This window comes from Abramis brama (genome assembly GCF_963993115.1).
Source record: "Abramis brama genome assembly, chromosome: 1".
Classification (NCBI taxonomy): Eukaryota; Metazoa; Chordata; class Actinopteri; order Cypriniformes; family Leuciscidae; genus Abramis; species Abramis brama.
The window spans coordinates 28,611,035-28,626,081 of NC_139963.1; the positions used below are offsets into that span (position 1 = coordinate 28,611,035).

At 39.2% G+C, this 15,047-nt stretch overlaps 2 protein-coding genes across 2 annotated transcripts; both read right to left on the minus strand.

The window, feature by feature from the left end:
* Window positions 1-752: 752 nt before the first annotated feature.
* rpl27 (ribosomal protein L27) lies at window positions 753-5,163 on the minus strand. Its single transcript, XM_084130431.1, has 5 exons — window positions 5,088-5,163; window positions 4,421-4,503; window positions 4,123-4,292; window positions 1,194-1,304; window positions 753-840 (listed from the first exon to the last, which is right to left on the minus strand). The coding sequence occupies exons 2-5, from the start codon at window positions 4,499-4,501 to the stop codon at window positions 792-794; spliced, it is 411 nt and encodes a 136-aa protein (XP_083986557.1). The 5' UTR covers window positions 4,502-4,503; window positions 5,088-5,163; the 3' UTR covers window positions 753-791.
* A 2,147-nt stretch (window positions 5,164-7,310) lies between these two features.
* Window positions 7,311-12,304, minus strand: rundc1 (RUN domain containing 1). The gene is made up of 6 exons (XM_084089672.1): window positions 11,769-12,304; window positions 11,245-11,659; window positions 9,900-10,058; window positions 9,611-9,809; window positions 8,801-8,896; window positions 7,311-8,713 (listed from the first exon to the last, which is right to left on the minus strand). Exons 2-6 carry the CDS (start codon window positions 11,623-11,625, stop codon window positions 7,842-7,844), a joined length of 1,707 nt encoding a protein of 568 aa, XP_083945798.1. The 5' UTR covers window positions 11,626-11,659; window positions 11,769-12,304; the 3' UTR covers window positions 7,311-7,841.
* Between the last annotated feature and the right edge of the window lie 2,743 nt (window positions 12,305-15,047).

The window sequence follows — 15,047 nt, forward strand, 5'->3', positions numbered from 1 at the left end:
TAGAGATAAAGCTTTACCATCATCAGTCGTAACTATATTCAAGTTCACTTGCATATACAATATCAGAAATCTGTTACAACCCAGCAAGATATGCAGAATAGAAACACAAAGCCTTGCTTTCAGCTTCACAACCTCAAGAGGTTTATTAAAGGTTTCACTCTCAAGTCCTTAAGAGATCACTTCCCTCACACTAGCATGCAATGAGCCAATTAAAACTGTAAGCTAGTCTTGATTTTAGAGTGCGATCTCACTCCGCAGTTGATATTAAAGTGTGTCTGATTCTGCAGTTCATTGTCAAATACAGCATCAACAGGTGAGGTCACTCATTTTTTTATGTGGCCATGTCACAAGGTGGATATGGTCACAATTGTGATGCACTTTCTATTGTTCCATTGTTTCTATTGTTCTATTTCTTTTTGTCCAACAGAAACTAAATTTTTCCACTCTGCAAAAGTTTGCATTTCTACTTGGCTATTTGTTATCCATTGTGTTTATACAGTTTAATTTTGTTCACAAATATCTTATGTGCTGTAATACTCTGAATGATGACACATCCTTACAATGCTAACATCAATGTCAAATTAGACAGATAACCAGTAACAACCTTGAAGATATTGCTTCATTCTGTTTTTATTATGAGATCATAAACTTCAGACAATGCATGTAATTCTCTTCTGAAAGTGATTAGCATGACTCATAATACAAAGTGATAAGCAACCAAAGTCAAAAGAAATAAGGCAAGGAACACTCTCTGGGATTTTTACATATTTATTTGTGAAACCAATGAAAGATTAGAATCGAAGCTTCTGGAAGAACCATTTGTTCTTGCCTGTCTTGTACCTGTAAAAGAAAACATTCATTACCATCACTATCACCACATGTAGGACAATACATGCTTATATTGATAGTAGCAAAGCGAATATTACATCTAGTGCACAACAAGATCAGACTGTTTCTACAGTCAGCATTCTGAACAGACGCTAGAGTTAGCAGGCTTTGGAATACATGACCACAACACTACGAGTCAAATTCTGCCACAGTCTTTTTTCTGGATAAAATTAAGGAAGCCAATTATCTGTGCACTACACGATAATCCTTTATGCAACATGTAAGCATTAAAGATCAAACAACATCCAATTTAACTGCAATTGTAAAATGAAGTAGTTCAGATGGATCTGTTGACAAACACATACCTCTCCTCAAACTTAACCTTGGCCTCTCTCCTGGCTTTGCGCTTCAGAGCAGGATCCCTGAAAACATCCTTGTTGACAACAGTTTTGTCCAGAGGAATGTCAACAGAGTATCTAAGGAGAGATGATGCATTGATTAGACAAACAAATGTACAAAATTAAAATGTGCCTTGTTATAGTCAGCATTCATTAGACAGGGGGAAAAAATAATAATGTGCCAGTCAAGACCCAGAGACAAAACATGCTGTGACAAAATTGAGACATAAAACCTGTCCTGGTTTAAACACTTTGGCTTCAAGAGGAAATTGAGTATGCATGTAGAGCCAAAGTGAATTCAATTCACTCATTTGCTCTCATATTCTTGTTGCAACTGTAACACTGTTTAAAGTGGTCAAATGAAACCCTACATTTAAAAACATTCACAATATATGTAAACCCCGTAACAGGGCTATGAACCGGTTAAAAAAAAAAAAAAAAAAAAAAAACCCCGAAATTAACAGGAACAAACAAAAACGAAATCAAGTTTAAACGTTCTGAACAGAAACACTTATTTGAAGTTACCAATAACCGGTTAATAACGTTATTTTATCGTTCCGTTTAATATTTTAATTCGGCAGTCACCCAATCATGAATTCAAATAGTACAGCCTAGTAATGTAGTATTCGAGTCCGGTCTCGAGACCGATTTCTGCTTTCTCGGACTCGACTCGGACTCGTTCCTTCAAAGACTCGGTCTCGGCATAGGCGGTCTCGTCCCCATCACTAGTCCACTAGAATACATACCACTAGAAAATTTTTATTTGCTCTGCATGTCCTAACTATGATTAAAAAGTCAGGGTGGGCTTAACATGTTGATGACAGAGCAGCACTGTTGAAGCAGTTTAGAAAAATAGGCAGAAGATGATGCATGTGGTAGGGATTTTTTTAATGATAGTAAAAGCATAGTCCATATTAAGACGTTAAGACTGCTCCTCTAAACAATTCCCAATCTAGCTTAGTCTGTAGGCCTAACTGTTGATTATTAACTGGGGTTATATTAAATCATGAATATGAAAACTGACATGTTTTTATGGTCTTGGTCTCGACTCCTAAAGACTCGGTCTCGACTCGGACTTGCTTCTCAAAGACTCGGTCTTGCTTCTCAAAGACTCGGTCTTGACTCGGACACGACTGAATTTGAAAACCAACGGACTCGGTCTCGACTCGGACTCGACCCTTCAAAGACTCGGTCTTGACTCGGACTTGGCATAGGCGGTCTCGTCCCCATCACTAGTACAGCCTATGCGAATGTGACATTGCCGGTCAGACATGCGTGCGTCATATTAACATTTTCCCAAAATCAAGCTCAAATGGAGCTGCAAGGTTTTTCACCAGCAAATGTCAGAGAGATGTGTTCTGTACATCACTGTTAACAGTCACATCTGAGGCACTAAGTGCACTGCAAGTTATCAACTTACAGGTTACAAAGGATATTGCAGCTAAATGTGCGCTCAGTTTTTACTGTCGTTTAATATTTGGCAAAAAGCTTGTTATAAAAGATGAAGTGTTTTGCACAGGCTGTATTGGCTATGACTAGACGAAAAATACCAGACCACGTCACGACACTTCTCCGCTCCTCAAATACATGAAACATTAGCCTTTACACACATCGTGTTTCAAATAAAGAAAACGCTGTACTTATTCAAATAAAGTTTTTTATTTAGCCTTGCACTGAAAACAAGCCAAGACAGTCTCCAAAATGCATGCAGGACTTGATTCAGGATTGAGGTGGCTGGAGCTGCAGTATGAAGTTTTTCCATGTGAGGATCCACTTAAGTTACGAGGTTCAGTCACAAGTGTGACACGTAATGATCCGCAACGGGGCAAAAACTAGACGAGCTGACAACTGTCACCCAACGACTCTATCTGATCCCCAAACCACGTTTAATCACGAAAACATGCACGAGAAGTGGAGAGGGAAATGACGGGAAACGGGAGTGGTTTATTTGAAAATGGACGTCGGGAAGAAATTAGCGCTGCAAGCTGTTTGCGTGATGATCTGTTCTGAAAAACCCAGAAAAAGGAAAAAACATGGGTGAAAGAATGGATAAGCACACGCAGTCAGCAGGGATTGTCTGTGCTACAGAAAGAGTTGGAGGGGAGTAAAATAATGTTTATAATGAAAAAGTAGCTGCCTGCTCGTGTTATGGTTTGGCATGTTGATTCTGCCGTTTTTCTTTCGATGACCTCAACCCATGCCTTGTTCTCTGATTGGCTGTAGACACTTGCCACCACAAAATGTCGATTTGCGGTGACTTGATGCATCGAGTAGTTCGCACAAAGATTGGCGAGTGCTGAACACCCGCTGATTTGCCCCCGACAACAGCCCGACCTGTCGGCGAGGTCGTTGACTTGCAAATCGGGCTTAAAATCCTGTTGTGTGAACTTAGTGCGAACTGCTTAAGCGCCATCCATAAAGCAGCACAACGTATGTGACGGTCAGCAAGGAGCACTTAGATCATAAATAGTCCACCAACTAGACAAATCGCAACTAAAACCATACTTCAACCTCAATCATTCATCATTAAGTTGCATCTATATAGACTGCCGCTCAACTTTGTGGTTAGTAGCACATTAAATTGATAAAAAGTGACTGTAAAGAAATATATTACTAAAGACTTATTTCAAATTAACACTGTTCTTTTGAACTTTCTTCTTTTTTTTTTGTCTTAAAAAAAAAAAAAAAAAAAACTCATGGTTTTCAAAATAAACAGCATGACTTTCCAACATTGATAAATGTTTCTTGAGCAGCAAATTTAGATTATATTACAGTATTACTGTTTTTGATCAAATAAATACAGCCCTGGTGAGTATAAGAGACTTGACTCATATGAGAGCAAGCATTGCTCTGAACCTGTACGAGTTATTGCACACTGTTCACAGCATGTGCATACCTGGTTGGCATGAGGTGGTTGTAGTTGAAGACCTTCACAAAGGCCTTGATCTTGGACCTTTTGGCAACCTTCTTCTTGCCCATGGTTGCTGTGACTTTACGAGGATAACGGTCGATGCCCGCGACCAGAGCGTGGCTGTAAGGACGGTCTGTGGTGCCATCATCAATGTTCTGAGAGGAGGAGTAAGAAGAGCACAACACTGTCAATATAAACAATCATCAAGATGTTATGAGTCTATACAAATGTATCCCCGGAAGCCATCTTTCCCCGAAGATGGAGAGATGTTAAATGGAAGTACCTTGACGATCACAGCCTTGCGTCCGGCATAACGTCCAGCCAGGACCATCACCACCTTGCCAGGTTTCATAAACTTGCCCATCTCTGAAAAACATGAGTATGAATGTAACATTAGCACTAAAGGCAAAACCAGAATACAAGACACCAAGTAGCACAATACAAGCTGCTTACATCTTCATCCCTCCTATGCAAAATAATTACATAACAGTTATCATAGTTAAAATGAGGCTATAAATGTAACTTGCCTCTTCGGGGCAGCACATTTAACGTTATAAGTCTAACTTAGATATGGCAGCTTACAGCACTATGCTAACTGGTAATTGTAAAGCAATTTTACACAAACCAGAGTTTACACAAATATCTTAACCATTTTATAATGGAACAATTTAATCTTCTTCACATATTCATTTGTATATTACACACGAGTTTTGATGAACGTATGCTGCCGCTAGTGCCTCGGCACGGCCAGGAATGCTATCATGTTAGAAGAAGGCAGAGACGGAGTGACTATTAAACCCATCATCTCCGAGTCTTAGCGTAATATCCAGACAATAAACACTTCAAATAAGCAACAGGGATATTCTCTCTCTAAGTGACATGAAAGAAACCCCCATAGGTTTTATATCTTTGTCGATGTTCATGGATTATTTCTCGTGTATAAAACTTACTGATGGTGCTCAATGGCCGACGACAACAGGAAAGGAAGTAGAAAGCGCGATCGTGACCCTTGACACCCGCGGCGAGTGACGTATTTCCGTCGATTTGCACACTTGGGTAAAACAGAATAAATGTAAAACAATATCACACCACTGTAAGAGGTCTTAAAAATAGAAAGGCTATTAAGACCGATCTTGTACTCTCTAAATATGTTTAATTTGCATCCTTTTATGTAATTTGGTCTCGTTTTATTTTTATTTTCTTTTGTGGTTATTGTTTGTTTTGTATGCCTGTTTTAGTAGTGTATTTGTGTATCAACCCTGGCATAAACAGATGTTGTTGTATTGTATTGTTAATACTGAATAAATAAATAAAAAAATAAAAAAAATAAAAAAAAAACAATAAATGTTGAATAAATACAGCTGCACATACAAGTTTTGAATATGCGATGTACTCAGGATTGGGCAAAAATAAGAAATGCCTACCTCCACATTCACATGTGTGAAATTAAATTCACTGGTGATTCTGTTTCAATTCCACGAATAAAAATACAGAATGGTGCATTCATTAAATGCATAATATGTTCTTATCAAAAGAAAACATTATAATTATTGTATTATTTTATATTTATATCTAATGTTTGTGGAAATACCTCAAACGTTTATGATAATGTGGTTATTGTGGGTTATTCAAAATGGAAAATATAATGTATTATTAAAAACTACACTGAATAAATTTCTTATTACATTCTATTTTAATTCCTCAATTTTACAACCAACACACAGTTCTTCATATTACTACCCAATTCAAATTCAGAAACTGCCAAAGCCATTGTCAATTCCAATAACCAACCCTGGGTGATATAAAAAAATACCTGGAGATATCATTATTATTTTGTTTGTTTGTACATCCTTTTAGAAATCAGTTATAAATATGTATGAGATAAAATTAAACTATTAGTATTAGTAGACCAAATCTATTGGAAACCATTCATTTATTAATTAAATTATATTAATTAAATTATTATTATTATTTATGAGAAGAAAAAGTTAGAATTGAAGAGAATGTGACTGCACCAGATTCAAAGAGCATTTAATCCATGAAATCACTGAAAAGACACCATCATTATATCTAAAAATGATGGCACAATTTTAAAATAAAAGTGAATGTAATTGACACTGATTTGTAATTATTGAAAGGCTATTTAGGTCTAAGTACAGGTACACAGATAGCAATCATTTCTGAAATAGATATGATGGGGAAAAAACAAACAGATGGAGATCAAAATATTCAGGTGGGGGGAAAGAGACTACATTAAATAAAAAAGGACTAATTAAACAGGGCTAATAAATGCATCACAACCATTCCTCCATATTCTAATGGTTTTGAATACCAAATGAATTTACAGTAAATGGTAGCAAACAGTCCCTTCTTACTGCATGATGGTTTCAGTAAATCTGGATTTAGGAGGGTTTAAAGAACGTGGAATCTAGAATCAGAATGTGTACAGCAGCAGGATACAATTTCAATGATTGTAGTACATTCAATATTTCAGAACAGTAAAGAAGAATTGACAAGACATGGAAACAGGTATTCAAACAGAGCCTTTGAACACTGGCATAGAATAACAGACCATAAATAATTCAGACAGCATATCAGTTTCAAATTCAGCAAATTTGTTTGATGCACTTCCTCCTATAGCAGCGAACAAGCAGCACTACCACAAGATTCAGTTTTCTACAATCAGTTTTACAGTGTCAACTGGCTGAAATGAGCAAGTTTGTGGAGAGCAGAATCCAGTGATTTACAAACACCACTGAGCATCTCTTGGTTTTTTTCAGAATGACCTGAGTGTGTTGATTGCATGCATGGTCTCCTCAGAAAGCCATACGAAGACAGAGCAGCAATGACACAGATATTATATGCACTGTCCCAGTGTTTTAAATATAATGACAATATAATGCAAAGGGAAACCAGTTTTAAAAGAAAAACATCTTATGATTTGTCAGTGAAGCACTGTACAGTAATGTAGTACAAGGAAATCAGGAAATGAGTGCATTTAGCTACATAAAGTTTATAACAAAAAATTATTTAAACAATTAAGTTACTAATTTGCACTATCGGTATGTACTAATATATATATATATATATATATATATATATGTGTGTGTGTTATATATATATATATATATATATATATATATGTGTGTGTGTGTGCGCGCGTATGTATTTTTGTAGTGTATGTTATACTTAGTGTGTATAAGTAGTATATGTAGTGTATGTTTTATATATATATATATACATACATACACTGTAGTAGTGCATCTCAAACATTTGCAATGGCCCTTGAAAAGAGTTCAAGTAATAAATCCTTTTATATAGTGTAATGTGGTTGATTTTGGTAAAAGCTAGACACAACAAATCCCCTCAAAGGTTACGTGGAGGCAGTCACATGCTCAGGGTCACTAAACTGAGCACATTTCCTTTGAGTTGTGACCGATGCAGCATATTAAAACCTGCCTACATAATCACCCTCTTCAGTTTAGAGGAGACTGGAGGCATTGAAGCCAACAGCAACAGTGTCTCAAAAAAAGAGTGTCTCAGAGTTGCTTTATTTCCATTTTTTAATTCCAGTGTACTCGTTGTTCTGGGAATATGATTTGAACTTCTGAATAAAGAGAAATAGTATTACAGAATATGTTTTCTATCATAATTTTAAGATTATGAGGGTAAATCTCGGCCAGAATTACCAAATATATTTTTGCTTAGAAAGCATCTTTGATATTTTTCAGCTGCCTGACAGCCAAGTCTACAGGAAGGCTGAATTTGAGATGGCTGAGGCGGCCCAGGATTCGCAGGGCACCTTCAAAGCCTGTCTGGGCCATGTAGCTCCAGGGCTGGTAGTGTGAGTGTATGAGCGTCCCAGACTTACACAGCAGGTTAAACCATGACACAAGCCTCTGCTCATTGAGAGCCATGCACACCAAGGCCTTAAACTCAGAGTCTGCGCTACGTTTGAATCGTCCGTGCTCTTTAAGAACTGTATGGATGGCCCATAACAGAGACTGCTTGGGTGTGACCGTCACAGGACCGCCCCCTACGGGCAAACTGAAGGATTGCGAGAGCTGTCGGGCAGGCGATTCCACGAACGCTTGGCCGTTTTTGGAATGATAGTACTTGACGAAAAGTTCCCAAGGATGCAGGGACTGAGGAGCAGAGCTGAAGGGCAGCAGGCAGGAAATGGGGGCAAGGACCAGGCTCATGCCCTGAGAAGGAGCATATAATCCGTGGGCTAGCAGGTCCCGGAGCGCAAAGGCTAGCTCTTTACGCACCAGAGCGGTGAGTTTGTCCCGAGGTCCTTCCAGCGACAGGCAGGCGGAGTGGCTGACCACATGTTCCTCCTGAGAGCTGGGCTGCTGGCGGCAGGCTTGCAGACGCACACACTCCACGGCTCCTTCGAGTTTCTGCAGCAAGGGGCCGTAATCTTGAGCTTCGGCACCCTGAGACCACATGTTCTGGGGCACGTGGCCTGCGGTGCATCCAAACTGGCTCAGAGCAAAGATCTGCAGAACCGCTAAGGCTTTCTGGATGAGCTGAAGCCCGGTTTCCCGTATCCTCTGGGCTTGTTCGGGATCCACTTTGGATGGGGAAAAAAGGGATTTAAAGTTACACGCCTTAGCTTTAAAATCTAATAAAATGGTATCATAAAGTGAAGTATAATTACCTCGCTTCATCCCTCCAGTGGCTCCAGTGTTTGGTCCGGCTGCTTGGGCCTGCTGGCTCTTCACACCATCATTTAACAGAGGGTTCCCCACTTCATCTGCGAGGAGCATGATCAGGACAGTAAACCTAAATGTATTTATTTTACTCTACATAGGCACATCAAACTCAAAGGTAACAAAGGTCAGAATTTATGCACAGGAAACTGCAGATAGTGGCATAAGAGTCAATAAGATACACTACCATTCAAAAGTTTAGGGTTAGTAAGATTTCTTTTTTAAATTAATACTTTTTTAATTATACTACTACTTTTATTTAGCAAAGATATAATATTACAAAAGATTTCTATTTCAAATAAATGCTGTCCATTTGAGCTTTCTATTAATCAGAGAAACCTGAAAAAAAATGGGGGCAAGGACCAGGCTCATGCCCTGAGAAGGGGCATATAATCCGTGGGCCAACGATATCACTTGCAGTTGTTTTTCTTCTGCATGTTGGTCGCACCACATGACTTTGATTTAGCAGACAAACGTCATTTCAAATATTAAAAATCATTGAAGCAGTTTCTTTTTAGAAAAAATAATAAAATATGCAAAAAAAGTTCTTACGGTTCTTTTAAAGGATATTCTCTAAACGATATCAGGTCAGTTTTATAATTGTTTACTCTACTTCCTCCCAAAAAAAACATGCTTATCAAAGAAGGAGTATATTTAGGTCACTACATACAGTATAAAAAATTACATTTGAAAGTATTTTTGAATAAATTAAGAGAAAAAAAAGCATCACATCATTAGCCCAAAGCAGACATCCTCACCCTGTATGAAGTTAATGAACATCTCCAGGTCTCTGATTTGGGTCTTGAGCTGCTCAACCAGCTGTTCTTTGACTCGAGCTGGGTTGACTATCTGAGCTATGGCGGAGTCCACTCTCTGTCGGAGCTCCTCTGGTGTGAGGTTCCCAATGTCTTCATTCAGATTCACATCCAGCTTCTTTATTAGCTCATCAATGATCACCTACAGTGTTAAAGTGAACAGACGCTAAATAAAATGGTAATTACTCACATCTTCAAGTCATTTTTAGTCAAGTCAGTTTTATAGTCATACCCTCTGCCTCTCCATGACGACAGACTGAGGCAGTGAGTCATAGCTGCCCTCTTGGTAGGCGAAGCGTTCCAGGTCGTCGAGTTGGGTCTTCAACTGGAAAATCAGTTCCTTCTGCTTCTTTCTCTGAGCTTCCAAGCGCTCCCTCTTCTCCCTTTCACTCTGCAGATTATAAAAGCAAAAACACAACTTAAAAAAACCTAAAGTCAACCTTAAAATAACCACAATGTTTACATTGTAGCTAGCTGAAGATATTTGCATAATATGCTAATGAGCTTTTATTGGTTTGCTTCATCTGGCTTAGCTTTGCTTATCCCGACATGCAATGCAATTCAGAATAGACATAACTATACATAGCTACTCACACAACGTGGCTTTAGTTTAACCATAATCCTGGAAATGTCTACATTTAATAGGCTCTAAGGTACAAAATGTTACTGATTAATACAAAAAAGAAAAAGAGAGAACAAAACCAAACCAAGTATGAATTGTTTCATATTAGAAATACTTCAAATGACCACTAAGTTGTGAAGAAATGACTGCACAAGGGTCATGCTCATGCTATAGTACTCACCAATTCATCCTGCAAGCAAAGTGTTGCAGAGGAGGAAATAAGGAGAAAGGAAGGCATTTTAATGGCAGTAACAAGATACTCCAGCATATGAGAAGGAAAAGGAAGAAATACAGGGACTTTCAAATGTTCCTTGTGCAGTGTTTATTGTAATTTGTATCACAATGCTGTGCTGATTATTTTAAAGGATGTGTTGATAAGGTGCTGAATGGCACAAAAGGCAATCTTTTTAACAAAAGAGATGCAGACTAATTGAATGCTGATTCCTGAGGGCAAGCACAGGGACTTTGTATAGGCTGATTATGTGTGGGTGGGGGTTTGTCTTGTTGTTGGTACGTGTATCACAGGTATTGTTAGGAGCTACTGAGAAGAACTGAAGTAGGCCTACTGAAAAAAAAAAAAAAACCTGATGACACTGTATATTAGGGGTTTTCAAACTGGGGTCCATGGAAATGTACAGATTAAAACAGAGTAAATAAATAAATAATAATGCTGAACTTAGCTGCTTCCAGCTTGGCCAAGCTGATTTAAATCCCCAAAACAACAGGTCTTCAGCACTGGACTCGCAGCATAGCCAAGCTTTAGCTGGATTGCCAGCTGGTACTTCTGCCCAAAGGCTATGGATCGCCTGCCCTGACCAGATACTCGCCCCTTTCAGAAGACTAGTCTGACCCCACTGAGAGACCAGCTAACTATTTTAGGCCGATTTAATGCGTGTGTTTTTTCCCCTGCATGATAGAGATCGGATCCACTACGACAGTAAACAATGAAACTCACAGAGTTTTCCAGCATCTGAGCATCCTGTGCTCTGCACCCGATGACATGAGGGCATCCTTTGAAAGCAAAGTCCTCCAGCTCCAGCAGCATCCGCTCTTTCTCGTCGCCCTGCGCGTGGACGATCTGTTTCAGTCGAAACTGCACTTGAGCGAAGTGAGATGTTAACGCGAGGAGCGATGAATTCAGCTGCTCCTGCTCATCCTCTAGCTTCCGCAGCCTGACTACCATGTCTGCATCGCTGGACAACACGGAACCAGCCTGCGTGCTCCTCTTCCACTGCTCATCCTCCGGGCTGGCCACGGCTCCCACGGGCGCCCAGCGCTCCCCGGCTCCCGCGAAGGCAGCTTCGCTGTCGGAAGTGGACAGATCCTCCGTCGACATCTGTTTGACAGTTGAAGCAGACAGCCTGGCTGCCCTTTTACACAAAACAACTTCGATCAACTTAATTGATGCGCAGTTTTTAATGTGAATTCAGAATATACGCAACTGCTCCTTCAGCAGGTGCAGCGCGGTGTAATACTTACGTCTACAGAAAACATTGCAACGTAATCAAAAGGACTTAGATCTTGCTGTAATATGGAACCACAGCACCAGAGTTCCAACAGAGCCAGAGTTCTATCAACATGTTCTATGTATCAACGAATGTGTGGGCAGGATGTTTACGTCAATGCGTAATGACGTCAGCGAAACGCACAGTTAAATCAGTTTGTTGAGCGTTTCTGTCCATATTTACTCTTCCTTCAATTCTCTCTCTGTTTGTTTTAAATGCAACGCCCTACGTGTCAGTGGATTGGACTGGGTGCCAAACACACCCTATGATTTTTCTGCCCCAGCAGAGATTTTTATTACATGGCACTCCATACCTGTCAACACTCCCGTTTTCCCCGGGAGTCTCCCGTATTTCACACCCATCTCCCGCCCCCCTCCCGTTTTGTTATTTCTCCCGTGAAACTCCCGTAATTTGTATGTCCCAAACGTCGTTATATGAATAATCACATCAATATATTATCAGACATTCTCTGATATTATTCCAAGGTTGTCCAGTTGCCAGATCTTGTATGAAACCCATCCTACTCGCGCAATCAACACATCATACAAAGTTCTCTGGTTCAACCCACTTGTAAGCTCAATACAACCTGGCAACCTACACTATACAACCCAGTTGCGCAGTCGATATCTGCGCAGGTAGTAGACGCGGGAAGTTGAATTAAGCGTCACTGGTAGAAATGGGAAAAGAAGACTGTGGGGCTCTAACTGAGCCAGCATCCGTTTTTTCTGTCATCCTTTGGCTGGCGTTACATTATATGATGCGCAATTCATCAAATTAAATAGAACAAAGATGAAACAGATTAAATGAAACCAATTAAATAAACACAGCTTTAAGATTTTCAGGTAGGTCTCACATTCACATACAGATATTGAATAATCCAATGTAAAATAACAGTATTTTATTCCGGTATATTTGTTCTATCAACTTAAATCTGCATTTTTTTTTATAGCTATTTATCCAGGGCGTTTTTTACCTTTATAAAGGCACTGATTTTTATGATGAATGCATCATCTTTTATGTCAAATTCTTACATTTGTTCAATAAATTCATTTATAGCCTAATAATAGGCTACAACGGGCGGTTACCAGTCAAATTAAATAATTTAGCCTATATACTGCAAAATTGGGTACAATTAAAACAGTCAGTAATGTGTCTAAAATGTAAGTAACTTAATATATAGGCTACTTGTTTATGATAATAAACATTTATGATAATTAAATAGGCTACGTAATAATATTCAACAAAACAGCTCCCTTGGTCATGTTATGAACTGATTCCGTCATAACCACTCAACTCTCTGTCGCACAGTAGAGAAATTACCGTATGGACAGGAGGAGAAGCTCGCGGGCAATCGGGGGGACGTGGAGGCAAAATGACAAAATAATTAATCAGAATACTTAGCAAAAGTTGCTCCTGCTCCAAGCTCATGGACACCTCCTACTCACACTCTCCGTCTCTGCAAGTTTCGGAAGGGAATGATTCAGATTTCTCTTGGCACAGCTACTAGAAGACAGACGGGTTGCTCACGTCACATCTACGTCGTCAAGCTCAGTTTGAGTCTGCGCAGTACGCTCAGCCATCAGGAAGTGAGTGCTTCTAATTGACTTCACTTTTTTCCACTGATCCAATGGGGTCGCTGTGTCCATTTCTTTTACTGTCTATGGGTGAATCAGGGACATGTTATGACTTGCAAAGGCCCTGGGGCCAATTATCTCCAAGGAAAGCGCAATATGTTATAGTGTCCTTATCAAACTGCAAAATGCTACAATTAAATTAAACATGTATGAAGTGCAGACTTTGCTCACATTATCAGCTCAAGGTCCAGTGTTTTCAGAGTGGCTCGGATTTGTAAACCGCACAGTAGCTTTGGTTTTTCAATCCGTACCCATTTCGCCCCGTGGCTCAAAAGGGACGCACACGAGAAAGCCAAAATAGAATGCAACATTTATTAACAAAATAGAACTATACAGAAAAAAAAACTATGTACAAGGTAACAGTGAACAAATTCATAATCCGTGCAACGCTTTCGCAATCGTTGTTTTGTAGGCTAATATTCAAATTCACAACAATAATACTTGGATTTAATTTTCAGTTCCTGTGAAAACTTGTTCCAGTTAATGGAGTATAGGCTAGGTGTTGTGTAATATTCAGTACCAGTAAACTCCACCCGTTGGAATAGTTTCTTACAGTAACTGAATATTACACAACACCTTGTGTATTGTTAAGATGAATACAACTGTCTTAACTGAATTTTTCTATGATTTGGCGATGGGGTGTGTAATGCATAGATGACATGACCCCCCAACCGTTAAAGGTTTCTTTGTCAGTTGGGTGTCCTGCTGCTTTCTGGTTGACCACTAGGTGTGACTTTCTTTCTTTTAAGTATTGTTGTACAAGCAGTACTTATAACATAATACAGGAAAGAAGGAATATTTGTACTTTTAAAAAAATGTAATTTTTCAAGTTCCTCAAAAGTGATCTGCATTCAAATTAAATAAATTAGGCTATGGAAAAACTGTGATCAGTCATAGCACATAATATGAAAATCTTGTTGAAATAGAAAAAAGTTCCCTATTTGTCAGTCACTTCGATGTTGTCGATGTGAAGACACTAGGGGTCGCACTTGACTTGGGAGCCCCATGCAACACCTCTGATCATAGACTGTAATAAAACACCTCTGATACGCATTTACGCCCATGTATTTCTGGGTGCTGTCGACACCTGTCTGTCTCCATCAGACGCCACGATTGCTGCGTCAGTTGTTTGGCCTGTCCAGCCTGTGCCCGCATGCTGAAGCAGTGTTTGTAGATGGCAGGCTACATGCACTCATGGACCTTATTCAGAGCAGCGCCATGACAGGTATGAACAGGATAGACTTGCCGTGTTTTCAATTGCATCAGCTGTAAAAAGCTTTATAAAGCTTCTAGATCATTTATAGTTTTCCACAGCTCATTTTGTCTTAAGTTTTTTTCTTTTTTTGTCTACTGAAATTTCTTGGAAAGATATTTTTGCAGTGTTTCGTCAGCAGAACAATCCAAAAACACATTAAATATGTCTATGCCTCACAGCCTCGTTTTCATTTCCGTTAAAAATCAAAGCTGGCTCTTTTGTCAATAGAGTCACTGGTCTCATTTGAAATCGACATAAGCGCAACATCATTATATGTGAACATTAAAGGCTCTGTGGTGAACCTAGCTCGAATAGTGTCGAGGTAAACTGTACACAATGGTAATTACAAGCTTTTCAATACACA

Coding starts and splice junctions, on each gene's coding strand:
- rundc1 (XM_084089672.1), bottom strand. CDS start 11,625: ATGTCGACGGAGGATCTGTCCACTTCCGACAGCGAAGCTGCCTTCGCG. Junction 10,059..11,244: donor CTCAGATGCTGGAAAACTCT/GTGAGTTTCATT, acceptor TATAATCTGCAG/AGTGAAAGGGAGAAGAGGGA. Junction 8,714..8,800: donor CACTGGAGGGATGAAGCGAG/GTAATTATACTT, acceptor CCCCATCCAAAG/TGGATCCCGAACAAGCCCAG.
- rpl27 (XM_084130431.1), bottom strand. CDS start 4,501: ATGGGCAAGTTTATGAAACCTGGCAAGGTGGTGATGGTCCTGGCTGGA. Junction 4,293..4,420: donor GCAAGGCTGTGATCGTCAAG/GTACTTCCATTT, acceptor TCCTCCTCTCAG/AACATTGATGATGGCACCAC. Junction 841..1,193: donor AAGGTTAAGTTTGAGGAGAG/GTATGTGTTTGT, acceptor TTTCTTTTACAG/GTACAAGACAGGCAAGAACA.